Below are 17,091 nucleotides of genomic sequence, written 5' to 3'. Positions count from 1 at the left end.
GCCCCTTCCCTTCAAAGGCAGGTAGCTCCCTCTATTCAATGGTACATAGCCCCCAGCTTCAATGGTAGGTCATCCCCTACCTTCAGTGGTATGTAGTCCCCCTTCAGAGGCAGGTAGCTACTTCCTTCGGTGGTAGGTAGCCTTTCCTTTCAATGATAGGTAGCCCCCTCCCTCCAATGGTAGGTAGCCTACTCCACTCAATGGTAGGTAGCCCACTCCCTTCAATGGTAGGTAGCCCACTCCCTTCAATGGTAGGTAGCCTACTTTACTCAATGGTAGGTAGCCCCTTCCTTCAATGGTAGGTAGCCCACTCCACTCAATGGTAGGTAGCCCACTCCATTCAATGGTAGGTAGCCCCTCCCTTTAATGCTAGGAAGCTCAGAGTCCAGGAATCTTTTTCACAGAACAGGTCTTGTTTAGGAATCAATCTTCTTCAGTCCCATCCACACAGCTAATGAAATTTTACCTAAAAAACTGGTTTTATAGCAAAGAAAACTGAGGTGAAAAAATGGGGGTTGGTAGCAATACCTGAACTAGAATTCAATCCTCTCCTGTTGGCATAGTACCTGTGGCAATAGTCTCACCCCAGTTTCTTACCTCTCCACTCTCCAGGCAACTAAAACACCATAAAAGTCAAACAATCCCTCAGAGGAATCGGCAACCAGGAGCTTTGACTGGGTCCTTGGCTGATAAATGAAGGTCATTTAAGGGCATCTCAGAAAGCTGTCTTCTGTGTCCTTGTACCTTACGAGCTGAGGGCCTCTGAGACATACTACCCGGCTGTTCTGGAAAGGGCTAGCTGGCTCATGCAAGCCTCCTGTACAAGTGACAGAAGCAGAGTGAGGGAAGGGAAAGGGTCTCTGCAGAAGACGAGGTCTGGGAGCTAGCTGAAGGCTAGACCCCACGAGGCTCCAGGTCACACTAAGACCTTTAGCTTTTTATCCGGAGTCAGTACTGCATTTGGTCCGTGTCATAATCAGACATTTTTTGGGGGGTCCTTATGTGGCGGTGAGACTAGACTGTTCAGGAAGATTGTTCTAGGCAAACCGCCTAGGCTGGCTACACGCTCCTGCTTCTGCCTCTCAAGCGCTGACATTACAGGCGCACACCACTGCATTTGGTGTGGACACATTATACATGGCACGGGTAGAAGAAGGAATCCAAAGAGGAGGATTTCTAGCAATTCAGAAGAAAGAAGACAGTGGTTTAGACCCAGGAGGTCAGAAAGTAGGTGGCAAGAAGCGCTTGGATTCTGGATTTAAAAAAAACAAACAAACAAAAAAAAAGACCATTAAACTGGTCAGAGAGAAAAGAGACTGGGTAGTAAACAGTGGGGTGACCAAGAAAATTGGGAGCAAGTAGAGTTCTAGAAGCCATGAGGATGAAGGGTTTCCAGGGAGACGGAGGGATGGGGATGAGCGTTGAATGTAAACCCTGGAAGATACTGGTACCCGCGGCAGGAGCAGCACTTGACTCCTAACATCATGGAGTCCTGGGCCGCCTACTGACTTTCATTTAGGGTTCTTTTATTGTGAGTCTTGCCTTCTCAATTAGACTGCAAACTTGGTTACACCATGGATGAGTCAGCCTGTTCCCAGAGCACCAGGTCCTTGGCAGCTGTGGGGGCCTTATCAAGCCTGCTGTAGGTTCTGTGTGGCTTGCCAGCTCATTCTGTCACTAGGGCAATGGCTGGAGCCAATTACCCTCATGCTCGCTTACCTTGGACACAGCATTTCAGCTCCTTTGGGTCTATGACGCTCCTCCTGCTTTCCCGGATCACAGCCCGGTTCTTCTTGGTTTCTCCCCAGAGATTGGTGCCTCCGTACATGCTGGGAATGTTCAGAATGGCAATGCCTTCCAGGAAGATATTGCTCAGGTCCACCTTAACTCCATCACACTGCGAAGCAGAGAAAAGCAGATCACAGTGGGGCTGGGTATGGTGGGGCTTCTTAAAGGGTGTGGCTGAGCCTCAGCCACCCCACCACGGCCCCTTAGAAGCTGAATATCTATCTGGAAGCTTTTCAGAATTAAGGCTTTGACCACGGTAGTGAGATGGAGCCATCTCGTCCTGGTTGGCTCCAGGAAAGACAGCAGAGAATTTCCAAAGGGCTAGAAACGCTTATGGGTGCAATTTAGATGAAGGCAGTTGCCAAACTCTGACCCTCAGTCTGGATCACTCCTAATCACAGTGAAGATCTGCCATGTCACCTGGTCCAGAAACTGATATCAGGTAGATTCTCAACAAATGACAATTTTCACGTTACCCCTTTATTTTATTCTCTCCGAGGAGAGGTGCCAGACGCTCAGGTTTGGGAGAACTTCCAATCTGTCTGTCTCTCAGAGCTCCGTAAGTGTCGCTCTGGCACAGGGCTTGCTGACTGCTGCAGCTGAGCTACTTCGGCTCGGCTCTGCCACCCCCAGCCCCCAGGGGGTTTGGAAGGTTGGAAGGCTTGAAGCTGTGTGCCCCACCTAGCTGTAAATCCTATTCTGGCAGGACGCTTACCCGTGCAGGGAAAAAAAAATGCACTAGCTTCGATTCTTGTTCCTCGAGATGATTGGTAACTTCTTTCATTTGCAGAACAAATGGGACCCAGAGAGACATCCTCTATTACCCAAGAATACACAGGTAAATCCCACATTTGTGGAACTGGACTATAAATTTCTTTCTTTTCTTTTTTTTTCTTTCTTTCTTTTTTAAGTTTGCTTCTTTTAAGAAAGGCAAACAAGCAAAAGCAGATAGTAATGATCTGCTACCACCTGGGCTGCCTACTGCCCTGGTCTGGATGCCTCCATCTAATTCCTGGTGGGTTAATTCCATTGTCATGGTATTACGAGGTGGGGCCTAATTAGGATTAGATGAGCATGGAGCCCCATGATCTCATTAGCCCCCGTCGGGAAGTGGAAGGAAAGCTAGGTACACTTGTGCTGCTTCCAGACTGCAGAGTCCCTGGGAGCGAAAGGCCCCACCACGTGCAGCCCCTTGGCCCTGAACCTGAACGGTAAGGACCAAACATCTGTCACTTCCGATTCGCCCAGTTTGTGGTAATCAGGAACAACAGAAAATCACCTAAAAATACACAGAAATCAAAGGTTCCGAGTCTTGGCCAGAGGAGGAAGGGAGAGCTGGAGCCGTGACTCACGGCCTGATGTCTTTGAAGTTCCTAATCAGTGTTGCCACCTTCTGACTTGGTCCCAACCAGAGAACAAGAATACAGTGAGCTTTTCTGGGAACTGGGAACTCATTTCTCCACTGGGGAGTTTGGATCCTCTGAAAGTTCTCTTAAGTGGGTATGGATTCATTCTTCCGGTTTCCTCCACTGGGCCTGTCCTCCCTCTTGGGGCTAGGTGGCATGGCCTTCCTCCTCCAAGGAAGGATTCAGCTAGTCCAATCAGCACATCACAGAGAGAGGATTATCATTACCACGGTGCATATGGGGTCTGTGGCTGGGGCTCAGTGAGCAGTGTGCCAACCTAGCATGCACAACACCATCCCTAGCAGTGTACACACCGGGCACATGGCAGAGTGCTCAGGAGGGTCAGAAGTTCAAGGACATCCTTGATTACAAAGTGAGTTCAAGGCCCGTGTGGGATGCATTAGACACTGTCTCAAAACAAACAAACAAAAAACTCAAGAACCACCACCACCACCACCACCACCACAAGAAAACCCATTCAAACAAAAACTAAAAACCAAGAAATCCCAAGGACCTCACTGACTATTGCCACACCATCCTGTCAGTTACAATGGCTGCCGTCCTTGTGTATCTGGGAGAACGGCGGCACAGAGAACAGAAGCTGAGTACGCTGTTTGCCATTGCACAATGTCAGGATTCAATGTGGAAGTGTACGGACTTCAAGGTAAGATTTAACTATTTTATCTCCCTCCCCCTTATCCGGCTGTACAACCTCTGGAATGCGTGTGGCCAGGGCTTTGAACCTCCTTTCCAGAGTTTCCTTATTGTGACTGTTCCAGTTTGCACACACCACAGTTGATGACCTGAGTAACTAGCCGCATCCCTGGCATAGAAAACAACGGCACTAACATGATTCCGTGGGACAGGTGGCAACCATACCACTATCTTTTGGGGCTGGAATCCTATCACATTATCACGCTCATAAAACAAGACATGGACAAACCACCTGGAAGAGCATAACATGCTAACTACCATCGTTCCTCTCATGCGTGTGCTATGACCCTCATTTGAAGCTAAATGACACTGTCACTTCCACTGGGATTTCTGTCACCCTGACGCTCATCTTACTACGTCTCTCTCTGTCTCTCTCTTGACCTTATGCAGGATTGAAAAACGTGTGTGAATTTTCCAAGGCCATTAAGTTCTTCATCGTTCTTACCTTAGCCATGGAGGGGACACTAGCATCTGTTTCCCCGTTTTAATTTAGGACCTGTCTCAGTTCAACACCCCGTTGCTGTGATAAACGCTGACCAAAACTAAGCCCGGGAGGAAAGAGTTAACCTGGCTTATACATCCCAGGCCACAGTCCATCACTGAGAGAATTCAGGGCAGGAACTCAAGTCAGGACCTGGAAGTAGGAACTGAATCAGAGGTCACAGAGGGATACTGCTTACTGGCTTGCTCCCCAGGGCTTGCTCAACCTGCCCTTCTTATATAATCCGGACCTTCTACTTAGGGGTGATACCACCCACAAAGTGCTGGGTCCTCTTACATCAGCCACCAGTCCAGACAATACCCCACAGACCCAATCTGAGGGAGGCAGTTTCGATAGTACGGGTTCTCCTTCCCAGGGGCTTCAACTTCGTGTCAAGTTTATAAACTCTCACCAGCAGAAAGCCACTAGCAATGTGGAAAAGAAGAAAACCTCTAGAATGGCGGAGGTCTACTGAACTATACTCTCATGTTTTGTTCTGTTCTCTTCAGTTGCTTTGCTCCACACATCATGTCACGCTCTCCTCAGCTACAGTCTTTCAGAGCCAGGCTTCTAGGCCGGAGGTGTTCTCTGTGCACTTACTCCAGGGCGTGGTTTCATGCTACCTCTGTGTCTTCACGTACAGTCGCCTTTAACCCATGGGCTCTTCCTGGCCTCCCTGTTGCTGTCAGGGTGACTTGGAAACAAGAGCCCCTTTCCCCTTTCTTTCTCAATGTGGTTAATGATCTGTTAGGAGTTTGTCTTGCAGAGTATTCTTATTGGTCCACTCTTCCTCCGCTATTACTAATTAGGAATTTAGGCTCTGGGTCACTGTGCCAAAACTTATCTGCGTTCTCAGCTCTGTACCTGGAACTGTCCTGTCTTGTATCCCTTCCTAGATCAGATGGCTCTCCCTCTCCCTGGGTGGAGTAACTTCCACAGCACCTCTATGTATTCATCACTGACTGAAATAGCTCTTCCCTTCTGAGAAGTAGTTACAGTCAGAGCTACCCTTGGCCAGACTTCCTGGGGCACCAGGCTGGCCTTCGCCTACAGTGCCTCTTAGGATCCTGATGGTGAGGGAGATGCCACTGCTGCCCCAACGGATGGTGAAGCGGCTGGCTCAAGGTCACAGCACAGATGCAGATGGAGGTTGCCAATGCAGGCACTGGATGCCAGATTCCACTCTGAGATGAGGTGGTGAAGCTGATGCTGGGATTTACAGCAAAACTCAGCTTGCAGCTGTTGTTTGAATTGACTCCCCCACTGCTGTTCTATCTTAGAAAGGCTCAGACATTAGTGTTATTAAATCCCGTCTCTAGGCCAGATTTGTTTAAAAACAACAACCCACAAACCCAAGAACTATACCACCAGCACTCTCCCCGACAGACAGTCAACCTTTCTTCCTTGCTGGCTAAGTGTTCTGTCTGTCTGTAGCCATTAACCACTGAGGAGTGTTAAGTATTGCTGCCTCCCTAGAAGAGCAATCCCCCCCCCCCCCCCCCCCCCCCCCCCCCCCCCGTCTGCTCTTGCTAGACTGTTCTCTCCCCTTCTCCACCCAAGGTAAAGTGGGGCAAATAGGAGAGGTGGGAGGACTCTGAGGTGTTTTGACACTAAAGTCTCTAGCCAGCCTTGGGAAGAACACCCTTGGGCTCAGAGAGACAGATTTAAATCCCAGCTCTGTTGTGAGACTGCTGTGTGATTCTGGGTTGGTCCTTAATCTGAGCTTAAAGTAGTCACCTGGAAAAGGAGGGTGGGATAACCAAGTTTGGGTGGGAGCTTTATCTCCTGCTTTATCAGAGTCCCGTGTTCAGTTTGGGTGGGAGCTTTATCTCCTGCTTTATCAGAGTCCCGTGTTCCCCCTCCCCCATCCCCACCCCGTTCCCTGACTTTGGCTGGAGCACTTTAAAGCTGCCCCTCCTCTGCACACCAGTCTCCTAGCCACTGTCTTTTACTTCCTTCGGAACTCCCCGAAGATGCAAGGCTTGCTGTACCGACTCTGAGAAACTGGAGTCAGGAGCAGCGCACTGTAGGCCTAACTGGAACACAGGACGCGCGTCCTACTCCCCAGCTAATGCCTCCGTGTTCCATGACGTCATCCGGCCCCCTCCCGGGTAGCTCCAGGGAGAGCCTGGAGGCCTCTTCCTGACGCCGTAAGCGAGGCTGGGGCTGGCAAGCTCGGCTCCGACTCCTGGCTGAGCTGCACCCACCCCAGCGTTTACAGCCAGGCATGTGGCTCAGGCTCACACTCAGATCGTCCTGCACTGGTGCAGCCACCAGCAGCAGGTACGACAGGGGCCACCGAGGCCAGCACAACTCCTGCCTCGGGGAGTCCCGGTTGTCTGTTGTGGTTCATGGCGGCCCCGCGGCGCCCATAGCTCTGGCTTCTTCAGAGAGGGGATGGTTCTTTTGGATAGAAGGTCGTTGTGTAGGCAACCAGAGACTAGGTTAAGAGGCCACAGGCTTTGACGAGCAAATGACTAAAACGCTCGGAATTAGTGTTTGCCCTTCCCCAACCCAATGCTTTGGATCGCAGCAATTCTGGGCCGAACCTAGACTTTCTCAGTGTCTTTGCTGAGAGGTCGACAGCATTAGAGGGGAGGGAGGGTGAGCATCACGCATCCTGCAGCAGGCCCTCCTCTCTGACCTGAAAAGGTAGAGGGGAGGCCTCCTGCATTCCAGCCCTGCTGACCCTCTTCTGCAGGACCTCGGGGATAGAGATTCTATTTATTTGACGACCTGTTTCAGTTTTTAGACTACGTTATCCCTAACCTGGATTCTCCACACCACCTGCAGGCAGATTTTCTCTGGCGTGGAAGCAGCTTGTTTTTGTATCGAAGCTCCACCTACCACTGGGCTGGGTCTGCTCGGGGACCAAGGAGGTGGAGCTCAGGCCAGAAGAGCTTTAGGGGTTTGTGCCCGCTTTTAGCTTCCGGTGCCCCGCTCTTTTTCCAGGGTACTCTGCCGCAGCATTATTCTGAAACGTCCCTTCCCTCTCTTTCACTTTGTTTTAATTTTTTTTTTTCTTATGGGTATTTCTAAAGGGGTAGGAAGAGAGAGAGAGGTGGGGAGGGAAGGAAGGAGGGAGACAGAGAGAGAGAGAGAGAGAGAGAGAGAGAGAGAGAGAGAGAGACACACACAGAGAGAAAGAGACAGAGACAGACAGACAGAGACAGAGACAGAGAAACAGAGAGGAGACCCGGCTTAGAGGTTACATCTGACAGCCAGTCTTGTTCAGGGTCCACATGCATGTCGACCTACAGCAGACCAGGATCTTCTCTTTCCGTCGGTAAAAGCTGTGTATCTTTAAAATTACTTAAGTCATCATCACTCTCCAATGGCAATCATAACTCCTTAACTTTCTCAACAGCCTCCTTTTTTTCTAATTACCGGTTTGTCTGGAGGTGTTACCGTATTTAGTTGACAGACCTCTTGTCGTTGTGTCCCGGTCCCCCGCCACTCCCCCGTGGAGGGGGGGTAATCTATAAATTTTCACTACCTTTTCTTTTTTGGAAGCAGGGTCTGAGAATGATACTGAGCCTTTTCCCAGTAATGACAAACCCAGAAAATAGCTCTCCCACTGGGGGAGAAGTACTGGGCTGTGTCTATAGACAATGTCTTTCTACAGTGTAGAGGGAGAGGGCTGAGGTCGAGGTGGCCCACATCCTGATGGGTTCTGATTGCTGGGGGCAGGTGGCCTCCTTTGATGCCAGGGCTCCACAGCAGAGCTCCAGACTAAGCCTGAAGGGCAGGGGCTGGGGGATTGACATAAGCCTGGGCCATCCTCCCCTCCTTTGCCTCCTTTTTGAGGGAACCAACAAGTATCAAGCAGGGAGAGCTCTGGTAAATCGCCCTTTGGAGTCCCACGGTCTTGTGGAGCCTGGGAGAAGACGGAGTGGTGGGCAGAATGGGGAGGGCTCCTTTCTAATTTGGCTTGGCAGTCTAGAGGGCACATCAGGGTTATGGGGAAGGCTGGACCCTGACTGGTCTGTCCTTCTTGGTTTGGAAAGAAAATAGTAGCTGAGTTGATAGCTAACTGGGTCCTAGTAACTGGCGGTTAGAATAAATTGTTCTGTGTGGCCAAAGAATTGGGGGCCACTCTACTGCCCCTTTTATGCCTGATAAATCCCAACCTTCCTCCTTAAAACTGTTCCAGGTGTCTAGCAGGGGAGCGATTCTCCCCTTCTCTGCATTTCGTTGCTTTGATTTTCCCTTGGATATGGTGTCTGTTCTGCACACGGATCCCCCAAGAGGCATGAAGCTCAATAGAAGGTAGGCACAGTGTTCCCAGCTCTCTGTTCTCCATTGACCCAGGCATCTAACCCATAGCGGGTGTTCAGCATAACTACCCGTGAACTGACAGCAAAGAACCTGCCGAGGAATCCTTGTTTTCCTGAAATGGAGAACCAGTTGTTCATGAAGACCCACAGACAAAGTCTCCCCAAGAATCTGTCCAGCCTCTCTAGGTGAATACAGTGACGGCTAAGTGAAGTGGACTCATTGTCCAGGGACAGATGTGAATGCTGACCCTTGTCTTCAGGAAGTAATCCTCTGATCATGGCCAAAGTACCCTCCCCCAACAGAAAGAGACATCCGAGGTTGGTTGCTGAGACAGAGAAGACAGAGGCACTCGCTCATCAAGTGTAAGTGGGAACTTGCTCTATGCTAGGTCTAGGGATGGAGTGGAAATGGGACAGGAGCCAGTCCCCCAGGTGCTTTCTCAGGTCAGTGTTGGAGGCAGGTGCTGCTAACTGCTCACCAGTAAGGTCTCCAGGCAAACAAAATCAAAAAGCAAGCAATTATTGTGCTCTAAGGTATGAACACTCTGACTACAGCCAATGGCAAGATACAGCGGCATCAGCAAAAAAAAAAAAGCTGGGAAGACAGGCACCAGCAAGCAGGCTGGCTTGGATGCATGGATGGTTCGCGGCAAAGAGACCCCAAAGGAAGCGCATGCCTTTCCATTTGCAGGGCCTGTGGCTAGAATTAGAGAATTTACTCTGAGTGTAAGAAAAGTAGCCAGGGGAAACACTATGTTTGTTTTCCTAGAGAGGAACAAGAGTGAATGTTTTCAGAGTTAATGTCTGCTGTGTATTGTGAGGAAGACACCATGCTGCCTTGAATGGAGAGAGCAGTCTTGGGAAGGCAGTCTACCTGTCTCCATCAAAAACGGGTCTGGCATGTAGGTCATTCTTGCAGGCAATGCCACTTGTCCTGTGTACGGAGAGGCTATTTTATATGGTTTTCGGAGCTGATGTCTGCGGTGGGCAGTAAGATAATAACATCCACATATGATAATGCACATCATTTTTTAGCAAATTATGAACCAGGCACATCATATATTTTCTCCTCAATCCATTTAACTCTGCAGTGTCGGTGTTTATGTGCTCGTTATGCAGATGAGGAAACACTGACTCGATGAAACTAAGGAAGGTCTTTCTCTCCCAAACGTGTTTAGTGCTTGTCTTCCCAAATCCTTCAGATTTCTTGTATGAGATGCAACTGGCAAGATCAAAAAGCCAGACCAATGTAAAAAGCTTGTGTGTGAGATCTGTTAGTGCTGTGCTCTGTTACCTAGGAGACCGTTTGTAGGGTATTCTCTAACAAGAGTAGTCAGGCAGGGCTGGAGAGATGGCTCTGTGGTTAGAGCACTTGATGCTCCCATAGAGGACCTGGGTTGGGTTACAGCCATCTGCAACTTCAGTTCCAAGGGACTGATACCCTCTTCTGGCCTCCAGGAGTACTACACACGAACAGTACACATACATACACACAGGCAAAAACTCATACACATAAAATTAACAACAACAACAACAACAACAACAACAAAACCCAAGTCTTTTAAAAAACTAGTCAGGACAGCCTATAGAATGGGAAAAGATCGTCAATAACCCTACATCAGAAAGAGGTCTGATCTCCAAAATATACAAAGAACTCAAGAAATTGGTCATCAAAAGAACACATAATCCAATAAAAAAAATGGAGTACAGACCTAAACAGAGAACTCTCAACAGAGGAATCTAAAGTGGCTGAAAGACACTTAAGGAAATATTCAACCTCCTTAGGCGTCAAAGAAATGCAAATCAAAAGAACTCTGAGATTCCATCTTACAATTCTTTCCATCTTGTAAAAATAGCCAAGATCAAAAACACTGATGACAACTTATGCTGGAGAGGATGTGGGGTAAAGGGAACACTTCTGCATTGCTGGTGGGAATGCAAGCTGGTACAACCCCTTTGGATGTCAGTGTGGCAATTTCTCAGAAAATTAGGAAACAACCTTCTTCAAGAGCCAGTAATATCACTTTTGGATATATGTCCAAAGGATGCTCAACCATGCCACAAGGACATATGCTCAACTATGTTCAAAGCAGCATTGCTTGTCATAGTCAGAAACTGGAAACAACCTAAATGCCCCTTGACTGAAGAATGGATAAGGAAAATGTGGTACATTCACACAATGGAGTACTACACAGCAGAAAAAAAAGACTTCTCGAAATTTGCAGGCAAATGGTTGGAACTAGAAAACATCATTTTGAGTGAGGTAACCCAGACCCAGAAAGACAATTATCACATGTACTCACTCATAAGTGGTTTTTAAACATAAAGCAAAGAAAACCAGCCCACAAATCACAATCCCAGAGAACCTAGACAACAGTAAGGACCCTAAGAGAGACATACATAGACCTAATCTACATGGTTATTAGAAAAAAAAACCACCAAGATCTCCTGAGTAAATTGGGAACATGGGGACCTTGGGAGAGGGTTGAAGGGGGGGAGGGGAGGAGAGCAGAGAAAAATCCAGAGCTCAGTAAAAATCGATAAAAAAAAACCCAGGAGTGTTATGGATCTATAAATAGAGGCATATAGGAACTGGGAATGTATAGCTTATGTATAACGGTGATACTATGTAAAAGCCACACCATTAGCCCTATGGAAGGCAGTCACACGGAAGAGTGAGGAGGGTGATAATATGCCTGCCATGGGGACTTCATTCATACATACACAGATATTGTGTATTAATTTTATTCCAAGGAATGTGCCAAACACTAGAATTGATCGCAAGGAACAGGACGTACAACTCTTGTTCAGAATCAGGGAGAATGTTCTGAAAGTCCATGCTATCTAGACATGAATGGGCTTCTTGAGGGCTCCCTACCCTTCCAATAATCAGGAGGAGGCCAGAGCCTCACTCATTAGAATGGGCTATAATGACTCTTTTGTTGAGTAAGTTAACATAAAATCCCTTCCCATTCAGAGATGTGACGTTCAGAATTTACTCTGGCAGGCTGTTGCATGCTGCATTGAGGTAGCCTGTCCTGATATCCTCTTTGCCCAGCCGTGACCTCCCAGCTGGGTGCTCCACAGTCTCTGACAGCTAGCTGTGGTGGGCTAGCTAGCCTGGAAAGGAACTGCCATCTGTGACGGGACGATGGAGTTCTGGTGAATTCGTGTGGGCTCCAGGAATGTGGCATTGAAGCCATACACACACAACCTGCTTCAGAACATCCCATGGGTAGGAAATGTTTTCTTCCTCTTTAGCCTTACTCTGTTGCCATGCCAGGAGGGCACAATGGTGCCTTTGACAGGGGCAGCTGGAAGGGGGTGTTGGCAGAGAGACTGGAAGCAGAGTGCTGCAGCTGGGGTGGGGGCGGGGGGCTCAAGTTCATGTCCAGGAGTGAGCCGGCATCGGGTGCCAGTTTTCAAAACAAAACTGTTTCTCAGAGCTGGTGGTGGCGGGTTGCCTCAGAATTGCACAGAGGGCAGAGCCGTTTCCTCTCTACAGTGCCTCTTCTCCAAGTTGAGAAAAACTTTGGTATGTTCGGGCATTCTTGCTCAGGATGCAGATGAACAGGCTCTGTTGCCTCTCTGGAGAGCTAAGTCCAGTGCCCAGATGGGATTTTCTAAGAGCCCAGCTCCATTAAGCAGAGCGAGACTGGTAGCCTTAAGACCTGGCAGGGCTCCAGGGCAGGTAGCCTTCTGGGTTCAGAATGGAGGGCCTTTCTTCTGCCTTGCAGGGTCACTTGCTGCAATCTCACTGCCCAGCATCCTCATTGCCTTGCTGGCTCGGCCCACTCACTGTTTGAACTCAGTTCGGTGGGAAAGAGGTGGGAGAGCCCTGGCATTTCCTGTCCTGGTTCACAGTTGCCCAGACCCTCTGCCACAGCTCCTAGCTGGGCGTGGGATGCCTTCCCACGTCTCTTGGGGGTTAGGAGGTCTGAGTGCCAGGCTGTTAGCTCCGGCATCCATTTTCCCCCTTGTGTTACTAATGGAGCAGGTGGCTCCCCTTCATTCTAACAGCTGCCAGCAAAAAAGGTGTGACTTCAAGTGGTCATTGGCAATTTCTATTAATGTTCACACTACATGTGAGAGTTTCACACTTCCATTCAAATCAGCAAATCACAACTGAGAAAGTACTTCCTTTTAGGCTCGCTTGTTGGCTCTGTGACCGCAAAATGAAAAGAAAGCTAACCAAGCGATGCACACGACAAGCCCTGAAGGGGAGGTGGCCTGTCAACTAAATACCCAAGGGCATTAGCTGGACAGAACTTTAACGCAGAGCTGACCCTCTGTGGGTACCCTGGTACTGTGGGGGACATGTGGGGCTGGCATTACAGACCTAGGTATGAAACTCGTCTGTCTTAGAGTATTTATTGTATTTATTTTGAGACAGGGTCTCACTGTCTCAGCCTTGGCTGGCCTAGAACTTGCCATGTAGACCAGGCTGGTTTCCAGCTTACAGAGGTCCACCTGTCTCTGCTAGGATTTAAAGGTGTGGGCCACTGTGCGTTTAATGAGTGTTTATTTATATTCATGAGACTTTATGAGGATAATGCATGAGGTGCAGAGTTGTTATGATAATAAAATAAGACATTGTATGAAAGTGCTAGGATTTGTGGATTGTAACAGACTTGGAGTACACGTATTTGTGCATAAGGACATTTAGCTCCTTCTTAGAGTCTCTACCCTTCATTAAAGAGCCAATTCTGAGCTGGGTGGTGGTGGCGCAAGCCTTTTAACCCCAGCGCTCGGGAGGCAGAGGCAGGTGGATCTCTGTGAGTTTGAGGCCAGCCTGGTCTGACTCCAAAGCTACAGAGAAACCCTGTCTTGAAAACCAAAACCAAACCAAACAACAACAACAAAAAAAGCCAATTCTATTCTTTCTATAACCTCACAGGCATTAGAAGGACAGATTTCTCTTCTGCATTCTGTAAACCACATTTGTTTATTCTGTTCTTTGTTTGCCTGTCCAGTTGTGAAGGGACAGCAGGATTGGAATAGTTCTCCTCCCTGAAGTACCTGAATTGCAGAGTGTGGTAAGAATCATGGAATCTTTTCAGTCTTCTAGAATAGCTCAGGAAGCTAATGCATTTCCCACAGATAGGCTCTCACTGTACCCTCTTACCTTGAAAGACACATTGCTTGGGGGAAGTTATTCTTTACCGAGGGACTCTGGCAGACAAAAAGCTAAGCTTTCTTGGGGGCAAAGGTTAGCTGATAGAATCTTCCAGAAGCTTGCTAGGGACAGGACTCTAACCTGGAATGCCGGTGATGGGACTCCTGACTCAGTCTTCTAAGATTCTCTGGGGCAAACCTGTCAGACACACGGCATACCACCCAGCTGTTTTTGAGAAGCTGTAGGGATGAGACTTAATCTTTAAGAGTCATTCCCAGGTCCTTGGAGACACAGAGTATGCTATTGTCAATCTGAAGACAAAGGAAAATCAAAGCAATTCACCGAAAAAACAATGGCACTAGAAGAGAAGGGAAAGATAAAAGCACATAGGCCAGCCAAGCTGGATGCACGCTGCAGGGTGTGCGTTGGCAGGAAATACAAGAAGAGGGTCACTTGAGGGAGAGAAGTTGCCTCAGAGCCGAAAGCAAACAATGGGACTTCATAAGGGGAATTCACAAAAACAGTCCTGAGTCAGCGGAACACTGTTGAGTCCATGAAGAGACTTGTAGTCAGCGCACGGGTGAGAGGTAGGGAGGCCTGCACCATATTACTGTGTTTGAAAATGGGTTTCACAAATTGAAACAGGCCAGTAATCCTATCAGTGGTGGTGCCTGGCTGGTGAGACTGAAGGGACACGAGCTCACTCGAACATGTGACTCTGGCAGGCCTTGCCCTTCTCCATTCCCTCTGCCTTGCTGAAAGCCACTAGATCACATTCCTAAAGCCAGCCCCTTATTTGGCCACTTCCTCCTCCTGAGACTGCCCACCAAGGTCCAGCTATCAAAGTACTGAAGTCCAGCAATCAAAAGCCCTCTCTGGCTCACCTAATTGACATGCCCAATCAAAACGCACCACCGCATCCTAGCTCGTTCTAACACAGGCCTCCCCTTTCTCTTTTCTTAAATGACTCCTGCAAGATCATTTGCTGCTGTTTGTCTGCCTGAGTCAGAAAGCAGCCACTTTAACTTTTCTTCCCTACTGCATGAAGGCTTTCTCTGTGAAAGCCTCTGGGGGTGGTTTGTGCCTAATCCAGGGTCTGAGAGGGAGTCCCTATGGGATCTTTCAAAGAGATTGTTGGTTACTTTTCTGGTGTTTTTTCTCAATTTTTTTTAATGCGTTTGTCATGTTGACCTTTGAAATCAGTAAAGATGAGTCCACGTTTTAGGAGAAAACACAAGGAAAACACCAAGGCAGGTGCTTCTGGAGTACTGAGACCTGGCAGATGGGCTGGAAAGGGAAGTTGGGAGTGGTCAGAGCTGCCTGGAGGGGCCGCACTGGGGCTGATGCTGGTCAGGGGGCCCATTAACTTGATTAACTTGATTGAGGAAGTAAGTTCACCAGGAGACTCTCACCCCAAGATGCCCTGGCTCTGTTTTTAGTTTTCTTTTCTCACTTCCTTCTCCCATAAAGTCGGTTCCATTTATTCTGCTCTGGTTGGTTGGGCTGCTTGGCCAGTCCCACTTATTTGCTCCAAGTTCGGAAAGGCTAACAAAGTTCATGTCATACCAGAAGAAACCAAGGCTTAACACTCATTCCCTTCTTCCAAGTTAAGAGTCCAAAATGGGGGTGGCGGGCAAGGCAGGCTCAGAGAACACCCCAGTCTGGAGAGCCATGGTTTCTTTTCTGACACTGACTGAGTGAACTTGACCAAGCTTATTTATCTATGACACCCTTGATTATTGTCTTTTGAATAATAATGGTGTTGATGAGGTTGGTGGAGTGACTGGGGTAAAGTTTCCTCTGGGATTGAAACATTCCTTAGCAGGGAAACTCTATAAACAGGAAGGTAACAATTCAAAACAACTGTCAGGAAGTCCCTGAAACTGACGAGATTCACTAAGCTCCTCCCTACCAGAGTGGCAGAGTCATGTTGCAAAGACTCTGAGACTAGACCACCTGCCTGAAAGAAGCAGATACCAGCTGAGCTGCCTGGAGGAGGCTTAAACCAACTGAGGTACCTGGAAAGGTCACTCCATGGAGTACCCATCTAGACAGCTACATCGTGGGGACTTGTTTAAAACAAAAACCCCTGTAAATAATGAGTCAGGTCACTTTTAAGATTGGGCAGATCCTTTAGCTAGCTGATTCAACCCAGCTACAATTTAAACTGCAGTGTGTGTGTGTGTGTGTGTGTGTGTGTGTGTGTGTGTGTGTGTGTTCATGTGAGCCACAACACTAGAGTAGAGGTCAGAGAATAGCTTGTAGGACTCCATTCTCTCTTTTGACCACTTGCACATGTGCATGTGTGTGTTAAAGACAGCAGACTGGGGGGACTTCAGTTTTCCCTATACTATTTCTTTGATCAAAAACTGTTTAAAGGAATGACGCAATATTGATAAATATTGAATGAGAAGGAAATAGATAGACTTCCCTTCATACTCGAGTAATTGATGCACAGACATCCCTCCCACATTCTCTGGCTAACAGTGTTCCGAGCAGCTTCTAGATTTGGACGACCTTCCCATCTGTCCTGAAGGTGGTAGCCTTTTCTTGTGAACATTACCTTAAAGATTAGATTAAATACCAACAAGCTGGGGGATTTCTTACTTTTAACCTGGAAAACAAAATAACTGCCACGGAATGCAAGATGAATCCTCCAGTTGGAGCCTGCCTGCTTTGCCCCGCCTAGCTCTGAAAACCTTTTAGATCCTTGGCGAGGCTATTCTGGGCCTAAGGTGGGGGCGGTGACTCAGTGCGCCTCCCCACTCCAACCTCCCCTCCCCAGTGCTTTATTCAGGTGAAATCAGGTTAGAACAACTATAAAGGGCCTCTTGGAAGCCAGCTCTGAGAATCGGCCTGGGAACAGGGCTGGCCTAGTCGGTGGGGCTGCACTGACAAGCCAGTATCCTTGTTAAACACACCATTCAGATGCACACCTAAGGCTCCTTGCCACGTATTTCTTCATGCTCCCTCTCGATAAGCAGATCTCTTCGTGCCTGTTTTTAAATGTATCAGGCAGAGCAGAAGGAATAACGTAGCGAGTAATCAGCAGACAGGACATACACTGAACCTCCCCGAGAAACTGCTTACTACTGCTTGCCAGCCCTGAGCTCCCAGGCCAGTCAGATGCAAGCCTGAGTCAGGTCAGCTAGGCTGCGCTTGCAGGTGAAATCCTTCCCACTTTAAAAAAGGAATTAGGCCACTCGCCACGTAGGGCTGCCTTGTAGATTCTGTGAGACTTAGCAGGACTGCCAGTTAAGTAACAGCTGCCCCAAACCCTGGGAACATACACTAATGTCGTTGGGAACG

At 48.4% G+C, this 17,091-nt stretch overlaps 1 protein-coding gene across 6 annotated transcripts in view; it reads right to left on the bottom strand.

The window, feature by feature from the left end:
• The window catches only part of Dgkg (diacylglycerol kinase gamma), a 199,304-nt gene that overhangs the window by 33,161 nt on the left and 149,052 nt on the right, over positions 1 to 17,091 (bottom strand). For all 6 annotated transcript variants that reach the window (XM_087902007.1, XM_087902013.1, XM_087902010.1 and 3 more), the window contains one exon: positions 1,720 to 1,897. In XM_087902007.1, coding sequence (XP_087758133.1) covers positions 1,720 to 1,897 — 178 coding nt within the window. The remainder of the gene's footprint in view (positions 1 to 1,719; positions 1,898 to 17,091) is intronic.

This window comes from Myodes glareolus, chromosome 2 (assembly GCF_982192425.1).
Source record: "Myodes glareolus chromosome 2, mMyoGla1.1, whole genome shotgun sequence".
In the NCBI taxonomy this organism is placed as follows: domain Eukaryota; kingdom Metazoa; phylum Chordata; class Mammalia; order Rodentia; family Cricetidae; genus Myodes; species Myodes glareolus.
This window is presented reverse-complemented; position numbering and strand designations above follow the sequence as displayed.